General features: G+C 38.3%; 1 protein-coding gene across 13 annotated transcripts in view; it reads left to right on the top strand.

The window, feature by feature from the left end:
• Positions 1-15,913, top strand: part of ptprt (protein tyrosine phosphatase receptor type T) — a 300,616-nt gene that overhangs the window by 170,175 nt on the left and 114,528 nt on the right. For all 13 annotated transcript variants that reach the window (XM_005947695.3, XM_014329337.2, XM_042214263.1 and 10 more), the window contains exons 12-14: positions 2,261-2,462; positions 6,108-6,210; positions 10,360-10,636. In XM_005947695.3, coding sequence (XP_005947757.1) covers positions 2,261-2,462; positions 6,108-6,210; positions 10,360-10,636 — 582 coding nt within the window. The remainder of the gene's footprint in view (positions 1-2,260; positions 2,463-6,107; positions 6,211-10,359; positions 10,637-15,913) is intronic.

Below are 15,913 nucleotides of genomic sequence, written 5' to 3'. Positions count from 1 at the left end.
CTGAATTCGTCCTCCAACAAATGTGCTATTTCACTCTAACACACTCCCATGCACACTCGAAGCTACCCATTTTCCCTTTGTGTCTATCCACATCACTTGTTTCTTTTCATGTCCTTGCTTTCTTTTCCTTATTCATTCTTGTTCAGTCTTGTTTTTATCTTCCTCTTTATCACCGTTATTATTTTCATCGTTGTCTTCTTTTTTACTCACTCCCACTAATCTGCTTTGAGTGTATATCAATGCAGTATTCTCATTTTAAATTGAGAGTAATGGTGCTAAAGATTATCAATACATTAAATTAAAACCCTTCCTGGAATCCATAATCATCACTGTTTGATTGCGCAAATGTGTTTGTGTCTAAATTAGCCTATCATCTATTCATTGCATTTCTGTTCCAAAACTTTATCCTGTTTTCAGTTTGTTTGTCCACCTTTTTCTTTCTTTTCCACCTTACCTTATAACCCCTTTGTGTCATTCTGTGCTGTTCATTCTGAAATATGACATATTGTCTTTAGTCCTGAATGCAAACTGGAGAGGTCATAGTCATGTTGTTCCTCCAGAACAGTTCTGTTGTTTTTTCCCCCTGTCTCCCTCAAAATGTTTTTATTCTTACTCAGTTATTTCTGTGTATTATGCATCTCTTAAGGATCTTTCTTCTTTTTAGTTAATGTATTTGGTAACTTTTCAGTTGATGTGAGTCATTTAGACATTTAGTGATGTGATCTTTTTCTGTTTTTGTAGCCATAGCTATGATGCTATGATGCTGTGATGCACTAATGGTGGTGGGAAAGTTTTCCTTTGAGAATTTGGGGTTGACCGTGTTTGCCTTTACAGAGCATTTGGTCATGAAATTGAAAAATTGGAAGACGACTAAAAGGAAACAGGAGCCTTTCTAGGTGAGGTAGCTCTGCAAGTTGGCAAAAGACTTATGGCTCACTCGTTTTGTTGTTTCTGTCTCTCTGGTTCAGTCTCCTGCTCTACCTGCCTCTTTGTTTTCACTTTCACACTTTATCCAGTACGTTTTTTCACACTTTGTGGCTAAAGGACAAACAGATATGTACTCGGACAAGCACTTACACACAACCGCAAAGTGCTGAAATGTGTTTGGAGTTGATTTGCTTTTAATGTGTTTTTTCCCACCACTCAATAATCTTTTGTACTGACTGTCATTCACAATGACAGCTGTCCTCCTGTGTTTTATCGTGCGTGTTTGTGTGTGCCCATGTGTGCAGTCATTGATGGTTTCACAGTGTGGAAACTTGCCAGTAGCAACACCACGACAGACATTGACAGTTCTTTTAACAGAAGAACTATTTTAGTGTTTCTGCCAGTTTAATGGTTACGGGTCAATTTGCTCAATTTGTTCCAGTCTCAAAGTGGAGATCGTGGAGAGACACACAGACCTATTGTAAAGAGCCATCATCTCTTGAACTCCAAAAATTGATTTGTACTGCATTTAGCAGACAATTTAATAACTGATGATTGATTTACTGGATTTTTTAGATGTGTCAGTGGAGGTGTTTGGAAGACGGTGACTCCGAATTTAAAGCTTACTTTCTTTTGTTTTGTTTTTTGTTTTTTTCTGATTTGAAGATTAAAAAATAGAAGAAAGAAAATCAGTCTATTTTGATATTCTTTACAGGTTGAAATTACTGTTTATACCATAACATATTTTACCCTCTAAGACTGCACTTAAGCTGGCATTTTTGAAATTGAATCAAATCAAATGAAATGTCTAATGGGAAAATTGAACATTCATGTTGACAAAAGAAAGATCACTGATTGCAATTCCCCTCAGGCCATGCAGCATTTATAGCATTTTTCATTTTATTGGTTGGTTGTACAGCCAACTGTACACCAGCTGTACATCAGTGAATCCAAAGGATGCTGTTGCATGCCTGCGTGTACAATTAGATGAACGCATAAATGTGTTCTTTTTAAATTTTGAAGCATTATTCAACCGAACCAAACTACTTATGGATAAAAAAACGAAAACAGATATTATTGATTGAAATCAAGCATTACAAAAATTGGTTTAAACAAACTGATATCTAAAACCTCAAGTGCAACGTTAAACCAAACCTGCTTGTTCCTTCCTTTAAAAAATAAATAAATAAAAGATATTTCAGTCATGTTAAAATTAAATTAGCTATCACTTGTTTATTTAAATTGCGTGAGTGAAACAAATGTAAACAGATGAATAAATAAAGCTGAATTATGTAAGTGCATTTAAATGTAAAATTTTCCCATCTACCTCTAGATTACCTATAAGGCACTGAGCTCCTTGGACCCCAGTGCTGATCTGACAACCCAGCGGGGACAAGTTTTCAAGCAGAGGAATGAGACCCACCATCTGTTTGTTGGGCTGTACCCGGGAACCACCTACTTCTTCACCCTTAAAGCATCTACCAACAAGGGCTTTGGTCCGCCTGTCACTACCCGCATAACCACCAAGATTGCAGGTAAACATTACTGTTAGGTGTTATTTGCTTCTTAAAACATTAATACCACATACAGACAGTAAAAACATGTTTATTAGACAGCCTGTGTGCTGACATGTCAGTCAGTTGCACTATAAATAAGCGTTTTAATTTGTGTCTCTCTTTGTCTGAATGACCATTTGGTTGTTCTCCCATCTGGCTTTGTATCCCCCTGTTTGTGTCACCAGCCTTGGTCCACAGAAAATGTCAGTCGCTGCACAAAAAAAGGAAAAACAATCAACTTTTGTGGCAAGAATTGTGAAGTGCCCTCATATGTTAATACAGCTCTTTATTCTTGAATGAGAGAACATTATCATTTCAACTGTTTAGAGAAGGCTATGCTGTGATGCCCAAATGACAGAATGACTGATGCTAAATAAAACCCTTCAGCTCATTCTTTGTTATCTAAATCTCTCTGTGTGCCTTTCTGATTTCACATTTTGCCTTTTTTCCCCCAACAATTCTCCTGTAAGCCCTTTACAAATCTTTTACTGTATTGTCTCTCCTTTGTGGTTTGTTTGTTTAGCTAATTATACCTCATTGAGGCAGTTGTGACCTTTGAAAAAACAAAAGAAAACAGAAAGCTCTGAGGAGACACTCCCTGTAAGTTTGTGCTAAACCGATAAACTCTTATGGTTACAAGTCAACTTTATACAGAAGGAACTCTGAATAAGTATCGCATTACTGAGAGTAATTTTAATTTAGGAATGAATACAAAAGCTGCAGAGTAAAATATGAACATTTAGAAATATAAACCACTCGGTATTTCACTGAAAGCTTGTCACTTCCACATTTGTCAGTCTCATTACATAGTTGACTAGCATACATAGATCTTGTGCTTTCACTTTGTTCCAAAAGAGGCTCTGTATTCAAACCACTTCACTTATCTGTATTCAGTCCTGGAGTCTGTTAAATGCCACAACAAGTGTCCACTCTTTTACTAAAAAAAGCAGTGTGGTTTATAAAAAATGTGGCCTGAAATTGTTTTCTGTTAACGACACTATTCAACTTAGTTCAATTCCATTCGGTTTTATTGATATAGCGCCAAATCACAACAGCAGTTGCTCTAAGCTCTTTATATTGTACAGTAAAAACCCTACAATAATACACAATAATACAGTAAACTACAATATACGCTACCATGTGTTGACAGTATACACGTCACTTCTACTCCCTATAATATAAAAAAAAAACTAAAATGTGGGTTTGTGGCTTAAAGTCAAATGCGAATATACCACTGAATCATGGTCACAGTGCTGCTGTACACGATGAAGTCCTGACTGATCTAGAAGATGAATGCGTAATGTGTTAACAGTATGTTTTAAGTGTTGCCCTATCTGTCAACACCTACAGTGATTTTTAGTGTGACCTTTCCACCGAGCCTCTGTTCTTCCATCATCCTTTCAAAACTTAACAACACATTGCCAAGAGGAACAAAAAGGAAATGTGGTGCCTCCACACATAACAGATGTGTCTTCTTTCAAATGTCACGCCATCACCAATCTTTATTATCTCGTTCAGGAGCTACATGATGTAGAGATTTAAATTAAATGCTGCAGACACATAGAGATGGATGGACAGAGTGGCGGGGGTAGGATTCATGCTAATAACCTGAATGCCATACCAATCAGGAAAAAAAGTGTTGATGTTCTACTTAGACATTTATATGCTGCACCTCCAGTATGAGGGCATGACAGATGTGAAATTAAAATTTGAGTGTAATAGAATAGCTGTGAAGCCCTCGGCGGTGAAGCTTACATCTACTTCTTCTTTACCTTTATACATCCTGATAATGTCATTCTGGTTGAGATATACTGTAATGTTAAAAAAACAGAACATTTCATAGCAATTTAGCACTTACATGTTTTAAATCAGGGATTCGACATACACATGGGAGGGTGCGTTTTTTCTTCCATTGTTGACTCAGAGGAAACATAGCTGGCTTTGCCATATGCCCGTCCGTCTTTGTCAGTGACGAAGAAGTAGACCTCAAAGGTTGGGTTTTTTTAGACTTCTTTTTTTATTCAAGTTACATTTAATAGTTACATTAACCCTTTAAAGGCGAGACCATAAAAAAAAAATGTATTTGTATACTACCACAAAGGTACTAGAATGCCTTTCTGGTAGTATTTTGCAAAGCACTGTTGGTGTGCATGTAAGTCAAGAAACATATTGTATTTCTGTGATTTTATACCTTTACAAACCCTTTGTACAGAGTTACTTTTGGAATTGGTTTTGGGATGTATCGCTATTTCTAAAACATGTGTCATTAGAAGGAGGATGATTGTTGGTCAGCTAGCATGTTCACTTGTTTCAAATTGCAGTCAAACCCTTTTGAGATATTGGTTTCTTGTTCAATAGGGCACAGTCTCTCATACAGACAATCCATCAGTCTGAGATGCATAGGTCAAAGATATATCCAAACAGGGATATATCTTCTTTGCTAGGGTCTTGTACATTTGTATGAGCATGCTACAAAGATCAGTGTCTCCAATATGTTCACTGCAGGCATGAATGAGTCAAGGGCAAAGGTCATCTGTCTTTGTGTGGGCATCATTGTTCCAATGTTCAATAGTCGAAAGAGGATTGATCCCACAGGCATCAGATTGCATGGCCTTGCCCCATAAAGTTAGATGCTCCGTCTATTATTTATTAAACAGGAAGAAAAACCCAAAAATGACAAATCATGTACTGTCACAATGCTTGTAACATCTCGGTATAGAAATATATGTCAGTATAGTAGAATTACACACCCTTGTACTTTTTTCTTGACATTTATCATATTTACAGTTTTTAAAAGATCTCATATTTTATTCATCATACCTCCTATGTGCTGGCTCTGGGCGTGAATCGTTGATGGGCAAAGCACATGTATCTTTGTGTGGACCTCTTTGCTCCATTGTTTGACAGTCCAAAGAGGCATGATCCCACAGGCATCAGATTGCATGATTGCTTTGGCCTTGTCACATAAAGTTTTACAGTCCAAAACAAAAACCATGTACTGTTACAATTCATGTAAAATGTCAGTATACTAATGTATAGTATGCTAAAGTTACCAGAATTCACATACAATGCTAATAAATCTGCATATTTTGTTCTAGACATTTACTATATTTATACTTGTGATATTGTTTTAGCCTTAATTTCATCTGACAGATAAATAAAAGTGTTATATAAACACCAATGATCAGAAAAGTTTTCATTTGTTTTGTAACGAGACATTTTGAGTTGCATTAGCTTCAGGTCACAACTTTTACCACGAAGGGACAAATCAGCCATATGTTTTTAGAAAATTATTTAAACCTTATAAAACTGTCTTATTTTGAACTTGTCATGTTACTTAATTATTTTCATTATAGGCTTCCTGGAGGGCAGCTAACTAAAAAGGTCTTTCATTTCAAGACAGATTAACATCCGGTTGGTTTTTTTTCTGAGAATAACAAAACTATGACATGGCTCAAACAGGTTAACTTAATTTCAGTGTCTTTTTAAGAAAGGTATAAGGACTCAAAATGTGCTCTACCAAATGACTGACCACAACCCAGAGCTTTTTAAATTATGCTGGCCAATAAAATTTTCCGTGTACGGTAACCTGTTTTAAAATTTAAATTTGTTAAACCTTTTCAGCCCCCATGATGCCAGAGTATGAGTCAGAGTCTCCACTTAATGAGACCGAGACAACCATCACTATCCTGCTGAAACCTGCCCAGTCCCGCGGAGCACCTATCAGGTAATTTCTTAACGTTCCTTAACAAAATTTTAGTTTCTTTTTCATAGAGTTTCTTTTACTATCCTCTGCTGTCCTACTCACATTTTTCCTCCCAGCATCCCATCTACCTCCTTTTCATTACCCCCCCCTACTTTTTTCCATCCATGTTCTTTTGGTCTTCCTTCAGGGCCCTTTTAGACCCATTGCAGTTACTCACACATATAAGTCTAATTTGTATGCAAAGGAATTCAGAGAATGATTTTTTTTTTTAATTTGTCAGTGAAACATTTTGCCATTACTCATTTTGCTTTTTGTAACTTTTTGGCTATTCACTAGTGGAATTGCAACTTCTACTGGACATTGCAGGCCCAAGTGTCTGATACTTTAGCTGGTCACTTGAGACTTTGCTTTAATTTAAGGTTTCAGCCATCAAATTCTTAACATAAGGAAATGGAAATTTGGATTTTATTGAGCATATTGTACAGAAAACACCGTATTCATAGTCGTATACATAGATATTGATGGTGTTATTCATTTATACCATACATGCGAAAACAAGGACTAAACAGTATAAAAGAAAAAAGCCTCAGCATAAACTAACACTTGGAGTGGGTTTTTAGCTTGGCTCACAAAGTGTGTCTGTAATTTGCTGACACTACCAGTTTTGGTTAACTAAAAGACACATTTAACACAAAATGTAATTAATGGTAATTCTTAGTTTTATCAACATTCAACAAAAAGTCAAACAGGACAAACAGCACCCACATGTCTCTTAAGGCCCCGGATAAACAGGCCTTGTGACCAGTCAGTGGCAACCATGAGACACAAGGGAAAAAGTGTGTAATCTGGTGGCTGCAAGTTGCTAACTGTCAGTGAAATTGACTATATGAGCCTCATTCAGACAGACCAGTGGCACCTGCTGATCACTAAGGAAGAGTGAATGCTGCAGTGGTTGCTGGAGGTTGCTGTCAGTCACTGGTCATTGGTTGCAAAGAGGTATCCAATCAAAAATCTTTTGATTGCTTTGGTCTCTAGCAGGTTGCCATGGTCAGCAGCAGATTGTGCGGCTTGTCTAGCAACCGGAGAAATCACAACTTTTGTGGTGCAAGAACATCTTTGCAAATGACTTCTCCAATAAATAGATTGTATTTGCATGTTCTGTAAAATCCCTTAGAATGCTTTTATCAGGCACACACAGGTTTTATTTTCCCAGTCACCAGTCCACTGTATTCACTTCAAAACAAAGCAGCGAGTGAAGGCACCCAGCTAATTTATTTCTTTTCTTTTTCTCATTTTTTCAGCCAGCATGTTTTTAATTAAAAGTTCACTTTGAACATGTGATCTCATCCATTTAATTGGTGCAGGGGAGAACATTATTCTCGCTCGCCTTTAGGGAAATAGAGCTTCGACAATGCTGTGTGGAGAATATATATCACTTCAATTTAGACTTTGGGAAATGGATTTGTGAAATGTGAGTGTAGGTCAGTGGTTTAGCATTAATTTTTGTAAATCCCTTATCATATCTCATCATTAATCACCCGCAGATGGCAAATATATCTCATGTTGAATTAGGCCGCACCCTCATCGCTACCATCTTCATGTGTTTATCAACTAGAGAAAAGCCCATTAATGTGTTTGCTTATTATGTGTGTTTGGTGCAAGTATTACATATTTTAAGTGCCAACAGATGTACGTGTGGAAGCAGGAAAGAAAGGCATCTGTTTGTTAATGTGCACACAAATGTTTTTGCTGCAATTGTTTTCTTATTCATCCTGCAGATCAGAGCATCTGAAATTTAGGAGGTTAGATAAGATTTTTTTTTTCTTGAAAAGGCTCTGTAAAGTGAAGCAGCTGTTGAGACACACACTCATAAGACACACACATCAGGCTGCATGCTCAGGTGCCTACAAGTTCACTTTCACATAAATGCACACAAGCGGAAACCATTGTAAATCTTTACAGTGACTGTCAGTGCAGATATGTACCAGTTGATTAAAATCCAGTGCTTAATATTGTGTAGGTCTCCTTCATGCTGCTAAAACAGCTGCTGGGCCTGTCATGGAATCTCTGAGGTTGTCCTGTGGTATATGACAGTAGCACATTACAGATTATTTGAGCCCAGCGGGTTAAGATTTAGACTTCTATGGATCTGGCTTGTTCTCGGGCATCCTGAGTCTCGAGGTTGGCTAAGCATCATGGATTCTGTTACATTTCTTCAACATGTCTTGATGAGATTTTGCAAAGTGAACAGTGCATTGTCCTGCTGTGCAAAACCACTGACATTGGTGGGTGGTGTTGCCATGATAGAGTGGCTTGGCTGGAAGGAATATTACTTCAGTGTGACACAAAATGACATCCACATAATATAGTTGCTCCAAAACAGGAACATGAAGAAAATAACTCTCAAAAATCTCTCAGTTTTACTTGCAAATATATTCATACATACATGCTCCATTGATCAGAGTGCATGACAAAAAAAATGTCTGCAAGCCTCAGCAAAACACTTTCTAGAAGTATACAGTACCAGTGGAAGGTCTGAACAAACTTTTCATTGGTACTGATGAGATATATTTATTTCAAGCCTTAACTGTAAACTTCAACTTTAAAGCTTAAAACCAAGTTTTACCAGTGATAGTAACAGCTGTCTATTTGAGGAAAAAAACAAACAAAAAACCCCCAAAGAACACACATACACACACACACACACAGTGATTTCTTCACTTTTCGAATTCACTCGCTTTATGTTGCCTAATAATCACACAGCCATCCACCAGTCTCAGAAAATCCCCTTACTCTAAATGTTCAAGCTGTAAAGGTGTAACATCTCACAAACAGAGTAAAGGTACAATAACACACATACACACACTTATGGATATGTATTCAAAGACATGGATAGTTACAACAGAAGCACACACACACATATAAGGGCTCCCAAGCGCTCGACACAGACCCACACATACACAATTCCCTATCCGCTCCTTGTGCTAGGCCCCTGCTTCATCCCTTGTGCAGCCTCTGAAAGCCATTAGTTTGAAATGGATATTTTACCAGAAAGGCAGAAACAGCAAAGAGAGTGACAGTAAGGGAGAGAGAGAGGGACTCATCTTTGGTCATCAGCAATTATCTTTTATGAAAGCTGCCAAACGGGAACAGGGGATAATTGGCCGCGGCCCCCTTCACAGAAACATACATTTCCCTAATTGCGTATAATTGTGAAGTGAGTTCTTGGCGTGGAGGACGGAGGTAATTGCGGAGGGCCGCTGCGTTTGTCCTGACCGCTAAAGGAGCCCTCAGCCATTCATGAAGCCTCTCAGAGTGTAATGGAAACACACATACACATGAAAGCAGCTCCACTGCACAAAGATAGATGTTCATTCAAGTATATAAACACCCCACTACACATGTGTTAAAATACACACAAGCACAAGCACACCTGCCAAAGCACATACAGGTAAATGCGCACCTGTTAGAGAGCATACACACACACACGTGCTATTGATGTACACATAAAGAATATAAGGCAAGAGGAGACATGTTTGGACTTTGAAAAAGATCCATTCATTTCTACCCTCACCGTTCTCTTATACACACACACACACACACACACACACACACACACACACACACACACACACACACGTATTTTCTTCCTTTAAGCTGTACTGGGGTGCTGAATCAGCACAGGAAATGATTTGCCAGGAACTTTGTTTGAAGTTTAGCTTCTAAAGTATATCTGTCGTTCAGAAATAAGTGACCCTTATAACAAATTATACGCCTTTTTAATGGTTAGTTTGGGATTTTGTGAATTTTTTTCCCCCTCATAGCGGACCTCGGGCCTCTTCTGCTAATGCTTTCATTGTAATAATGAATTTAAAGCACTCTGTGAGCTACAGGGGATAGTAAAGTTGAAGTAGAGTTGTCAGTTTTATGTGTTATGTCCCTATTTCAAAACAAAGTCTGTCTCTACTGTACTAACTGGACAAATAACAGTTGAAATTGTGTCAGTTTATTGTGATTATTTTTTTATTCTTTTCAAAAACTCTGGCTGTCGTCGTTGCCACGTAAACCATCTCCTCATAAGTATTGCTTTAGCTAGTGATAAGTAGATTTGTTCCTGTTTCAGTAAACAACATAAGACACTACTTTTAAAGACATCATTTATTTTTCCAGCTCCTACCAGCTTGTTGTGAAGGAGGTGCGCAAGTCCAAGACCCGCCGTGCCGCTTCTGAAGCCCCCGAGTGTTTTTCTGTCCCAGTGAGCTTCCGCAATGCCTCCATCTTGGACTCACCCTATTACATTGCTGCTGAATTACCACCGTCCAGCCTCACGGTGGTACAGCCCTTCACTGTGGGGGACAACAAGAGCTATGGTGGTTTCTGGAACCCTCCGCTGTCACCTGCCAAGAGCTACAGCATCTACTACCAGGCAATGAGCAGAGCCAATGGGGTGAGTCTCAACTCTCCAGAAGTACCCATTGTAACAAGAAGTGGCATGTTCATATTTCCCATTTGGCCATATTAGATTTAATTTAAAAGTAATTAGACAAATTAGATTAGTTTACATTGTGGGTTTATTGTCATGTCATTAATAACGGGAATAATAGTGACTTTTGAGGCGCACAACACATGGTGTAACAAATTTGATATGAAGCTTTACCAGGATTATCTTATTTTTATTTGTCATAAAAAATAATTTAAAAAAACAGCAACTTTAAAACCATTCTTTGGCAAGCAAAAGCAAAAGTAAAAACAAAAATATTATTTCTCAATCTCAGCAGATTATTTGAAAAAAGGGCCAACAATTCTGTTCCTAAGTCATTAATGTGACAGCAAGTGATTGAAGTTAGAATACATTATGTTATGGGCGTCTTGCGTGACTTCTCAAGCCTGTAGTTTAATATACTGAAGGTTATGTGTTTGCTTATCAGAATAAATAAATAATTAATATAAAAGAACACAATTACAACTCCCTCTGGGAATCCCCACTCCTAGCATTCAGCTGTTGATGTCTGTTTGCTGCCCTTTTTGTCTGGTAATTATACTGTCTGCGAATACAACAACACCTCGCCCACCTCCCGCCACCCGTGTCCTTCTCATAACTCATTCACAACTTCAACTTGGCTTTTGAATTTCCATAATACTCTGAACTCCTGTGGGGGTTATTTTAATTTTCCAACGCCGTAACCACGGTAACTCAGTTTGGAGAGCGAAGCCGGGTGAGCTGGCTGACTGTTGTGATGTAATATCCTCCTCCAGAAAGCAGATTTCCCACAATGCAGTCATATGGAGAAAGGCTGTGTGCAAGCGGGTGTGTGTAGGGGGGGAATTCTTGCATGACTGAACAAGTGTGACTGTGAGCAGATGAGTATTCATTTAAAAGTGTAAATACTCACTCGTGTGCCCCACTTTTGTGTATCGTGTGTGCTTTGCACACCTGTATGTACAGACCCCAAATCCAGTCAAATCAGAGTTCCTTATTTGATTGGATTTCAGTCAATCCAATCAGTTTCAGGTTTGTTTAGATGATGAATTGGGGCATTGTGTGGGTGCTTAGTGGTTAAAACGGAAATAAAAATGCAAGCGCACCTGTGTAGTCGCCTTAAACAAGATGATTTGATAAGGAAATCAGGCATAGAAATAGACACGTGTTCATAAAGCATGATTTTTTTGTTTTTTACCTGATTATACTTCTCTTTTAAATTTCAAGTGATTGCAACAACCAGAGTGGTCTATCGATTTTACTTTCCCAGACAGAAAAATGTCAGATAAATGTTAAATAAGTAAGATTTAAAATGATGGACTTTACTGCAGTCTGATCAAACCATTTGAATTACATGTCAAAAGGAAAAGTCAGTCGTTATTACTACATTACTACATACACTATATAATACATGAGTCGACTTTTGTTGTGATTTGGCATCATACAATTAAATATTAATTGAATTAAAACATTTTGATTTCAGGCACAAATCTTTGATATTTTGTGACTGCATTGCTGTGCAACAGTCTCTTTTTAACTAACCAGGGTTACATACAGTATATTTCAGGAATCTGAGGTGAGTAAAATCAAGGAGTCAAAACCTCCAAAGATAATTATTAATGTGGATAATAGTGAAATCCTAAAGTGACAAGAGTAATCATATTGTTCCACAACATACATTACATATAGGACATAGGACTCCTGAACACGGTGAATGAAAATAGGTTGAACACAACTGGACTTTTTGAAGGGCACATCACCTTTCTCACACACCCACGCACACAGGGTCATGTGCAGACAGACATCACACACACACACAAAAATCCAGGTCTTGAGTCAGTTGTTATTTTTTTTGGAGCCATGCTTGCTACTCAGATCTAGCCAGCAGATTCACTGTGGACATTTTCATCCGCTCTGAAATGACTGCAGAGCCACATTGGTGCAGAAAGAAGACAGTCAGTATTTATTTAATGTATTCTGTAAATTGCATTTAGTAATAATATGTGAAAGTGATAGTTTGTCAATCAAGGATTTAAGTTATCTGTAGTCCTCACAAAGTCCTGTGATTTGTTTAATTTCTTTGCTGTCAGTCATTCCGTAGTGTAGGTGTCACTTTTTTTCTGCAGCAGTAGATGTCTCATATTGGAAAGAAACTCCTCATTTACATTTTAGAGGACTTGGCTCATTTGTCGTAGTTTGATCCCATGGATGAAAGTCTGTTTCTCATTCTCTGTCTGCCTTGGATAATCCTACTACTTTTTTCTCCCCCTCTGAGCTCCACCTGTCTATCAAGGAGAATGTCTATCCGCAATCGTTTTCCTTCTTTTTTTTCTACCATGTCTCTTGAGGACATTTAGAAGAAATTGTTCTCTCAATCCACCCACTCTCCATCTCTTCATTGCTCACTGCTGCTTTTTTTCTCTTTCATCTAATAAAAACAATCAAATTCTTTTTTTAATCTTCTACCTCCCTTTCCTAAATTCTTTCCATCTCCATCTGACTTCCTCTATGCTTATGACAAATGTTTTCTCTGATTTAACCCTTCATGCTCATCTGTTGCTCACCCCCTTATACCCACTGCTTTTCCTCCTTCTCTTCAGCAACCACCTGTTTCCCTGCTTTCTTTTGGGCTTGATTCTCCCAGAGGTAACATCAGTCTGATGCCAGTCTCTCATCTCCTGTCACTGTGCCAGTTAGCTCTGCACACTAAAGCTACTAGGCAATCTCGACGTCTCCATGTTGTGCGATGCCACACAAGCACACGCGTCGCCCACCCACCCGTACACAAAACAAGAATAAATGCCTAGGGCAATAAGTAAGAGAAGTAAGAGCAAGAGTGGTTTGGGAGTAGGGAAAGAGAGAGAATTGTGGGAGGGGTAATAGCAATCTAAAAAGAGTAAAAGAGACATTAAACAAGATATAATACTAGAGGCAAAGATGGAAGTCAATAAAGATAAAAACTGATATGAGCGGAACTGTCATGAGTTTGGTTACTGGAAAAAAATACTTTTGACCCAGTGTGTTCATTAGCATTTAACCAAAACCGCAATCTATACTTAACCAAGTTTTCTTTTTAAAGATGTACACAAGCAGAAACGAGAATGTGAGCACGGTTATCCATTTTGATCACCTCCCTGTGACCCAAATGCAACCCTTAAGTGGGGTATTTTATTAATTGAGTATGCACGTTGCCTCTGAGCAAATAACAACCAGCAATATATTAAAGTTTCTAGGTGCAAATGAAAAGTAACTAAAGAGATTAAGGAGAGGTTTAGAAAGGTTGAAAGATCACACCTAGTGTTGTTAATTTTTTAATATAGAAGCAGGACAAAAGTCTGAAAAAAGATTAAATGTGTCTGAAAGATAATATACACAGAGCTACCTGAAGTAATAGGTTTAAAGAAGGGCGACTGAGAAAGGTCTAACCAAGATTTACTTGTCAACATACATAAAATGATCCGCGGATAAAATGGATAAAAAACAGGATGGGAAATTTGGAAGAAATTCATGGGAGGACAAAAGGAGGTGAAGGATTTTGGAGATTCTGGGGTCAGGGAAGGTGGAAGTATTTGAAGAAAACGGTAAAGGAGGAGGAAGTAGAATGCAAGGAGAAATGGGGTGGGAAATGGCACAAAACAAAAGGAAAGTGTGACAAACATGGAAAAACATGCCCTTCTGCAGTGTGAGAAATGCAGCCAGACACCTTTCTTGACAAGTAAAAAGCCTCAGGGGTTGGCCAAGATGCTCTGACAATCAACGTCACACACGCACACGCACCAAGCAAGCCTCAGAGTGCAGTTTTTGGAGAGTGTAGGAGAGAGACAGAGGAAGATTTTACCAACTGACAGTCAGTGTCAATCAAGATGCACTCTGATGACTCAGAAATCCCTAAATGCATTTTTTCTGTGTGCTGGTGTATGACTAAGGCTCACACACTTTCGTACGTTTGGCTTGTGGGTAAGTGTGTAGGAATTTTTGCACGTACATATGTCTAAGTTTGCATTTGTGATAGACTTATTAAGATTCTATTCATTAAACAGCCATTTTTCAATTTAAACAATGGAAGCATATACTGTGCATGAGCAGTTCATGCCCATGCGTTTGCCTGCTCGTCTGAGTATCAAGAGTTTTTGGTAAAAGAATGAGCTTCAGGAAAAAGAAAAAGAAACAAAGTGTCAAAGACAGGGTAACATTATTATTATTTTTTTTAAAGTTGTTACCCTGGCTACATGGGGTTGCCTGGGAACTCCAACAGCTAATCACAGTATCCAGAAGTCACACAAAAAACATACATGATTGAAAATCCTACCAGTCGGTTAGAACACTGAGCCAACCAACTGTGATTGAATTGGGGGGAAAAAGGAGAGGAAAAGACTGGCAAAGATGGAACGATAGATGGATGGAGAGAGAGCTCACCCACACAGCAGCTGCATCTCTCTTGCACTTTTAGTATTCCTGTCAGGCTCTACAACGTTAACTACTACACACAGAAATGAATGCTGTGTTCCATTGTAAACACCTCAACCCCCTTCTGGTCTCCAAATGCTCTGTATAGAGTCAGGGCAATAAATCCTTATATTTATTAGCTTCGCTTCTTATAACCCCCTGAGGCTTAGTCCATTAGCATGAGCCAAGTGGAGGCCGTGTTTCTGTTCACAGTGACTGTGAATCCAGAACAACCACGCCTCTAAATGGACCATAAATGGGTATAATAGGGTCAGTTTATAAAGAAACACAATTCATTGGTCCTCATGAAACTGATTGTATTCCAACTGTGTCCATTCATATGATACATTTCACTCTTAGAGGAATAGGCATATGAAAGAAAGTATTTTGAAACATTTGTTACTTTTTAGGCCTAATCAGACAGTTAAAAAAGCGATGTTTGAAACCCCCAGGATGTCACCCATTGACTTTTGAAGCCTTAGAAGTAGCGTTTTTTGGATGGTTATTTCTTATACTTCGTCTTATGCTTTTACTGTCCCTTGTCTGCGGACCCAAGGTGCAAACTCTTGGGAACCAGTCTGGACTGTGCGTACCTCAGGTTATAGCAGAAGTGATTCCTATATCCTGTTAGTTCCCTTACATATAAATCCTTCTAAAGTGCAAGGCAATAGGTATGTGTAGGTTCTCACATATGTCCTTGTAAGTTGCAAACCTTCAAAAACATAATAACTCATATGCCAAGCAAATAAAGGGGTCACACAATACTAGAATCTTGGTAGTCAGTAGCAGTACTACTAA

The sequence above is a fragment of the Haplochromis burtoni genome, unplaced genomic scaffold, assembly GCF_018398535.1.
Source record: "Haplochromis burtoni strain Fernald_Lab_line unplaced genomic scaffold, NCSU_Asbu1 Contig_540, whole genome shotgun sequence".
In the NCBI taxonomy this organism is placed as follows: Eukaryota; Metazoa; Chordata; class Actinopteri; order Cichliformes; family Cichlidae; genus Haplochromis; species Haplochromis burtoni.
Note: the sequence above shows the minus strand (reverse complement) of the source record. Positions and strands in the feature narration are given on the sequence as shown.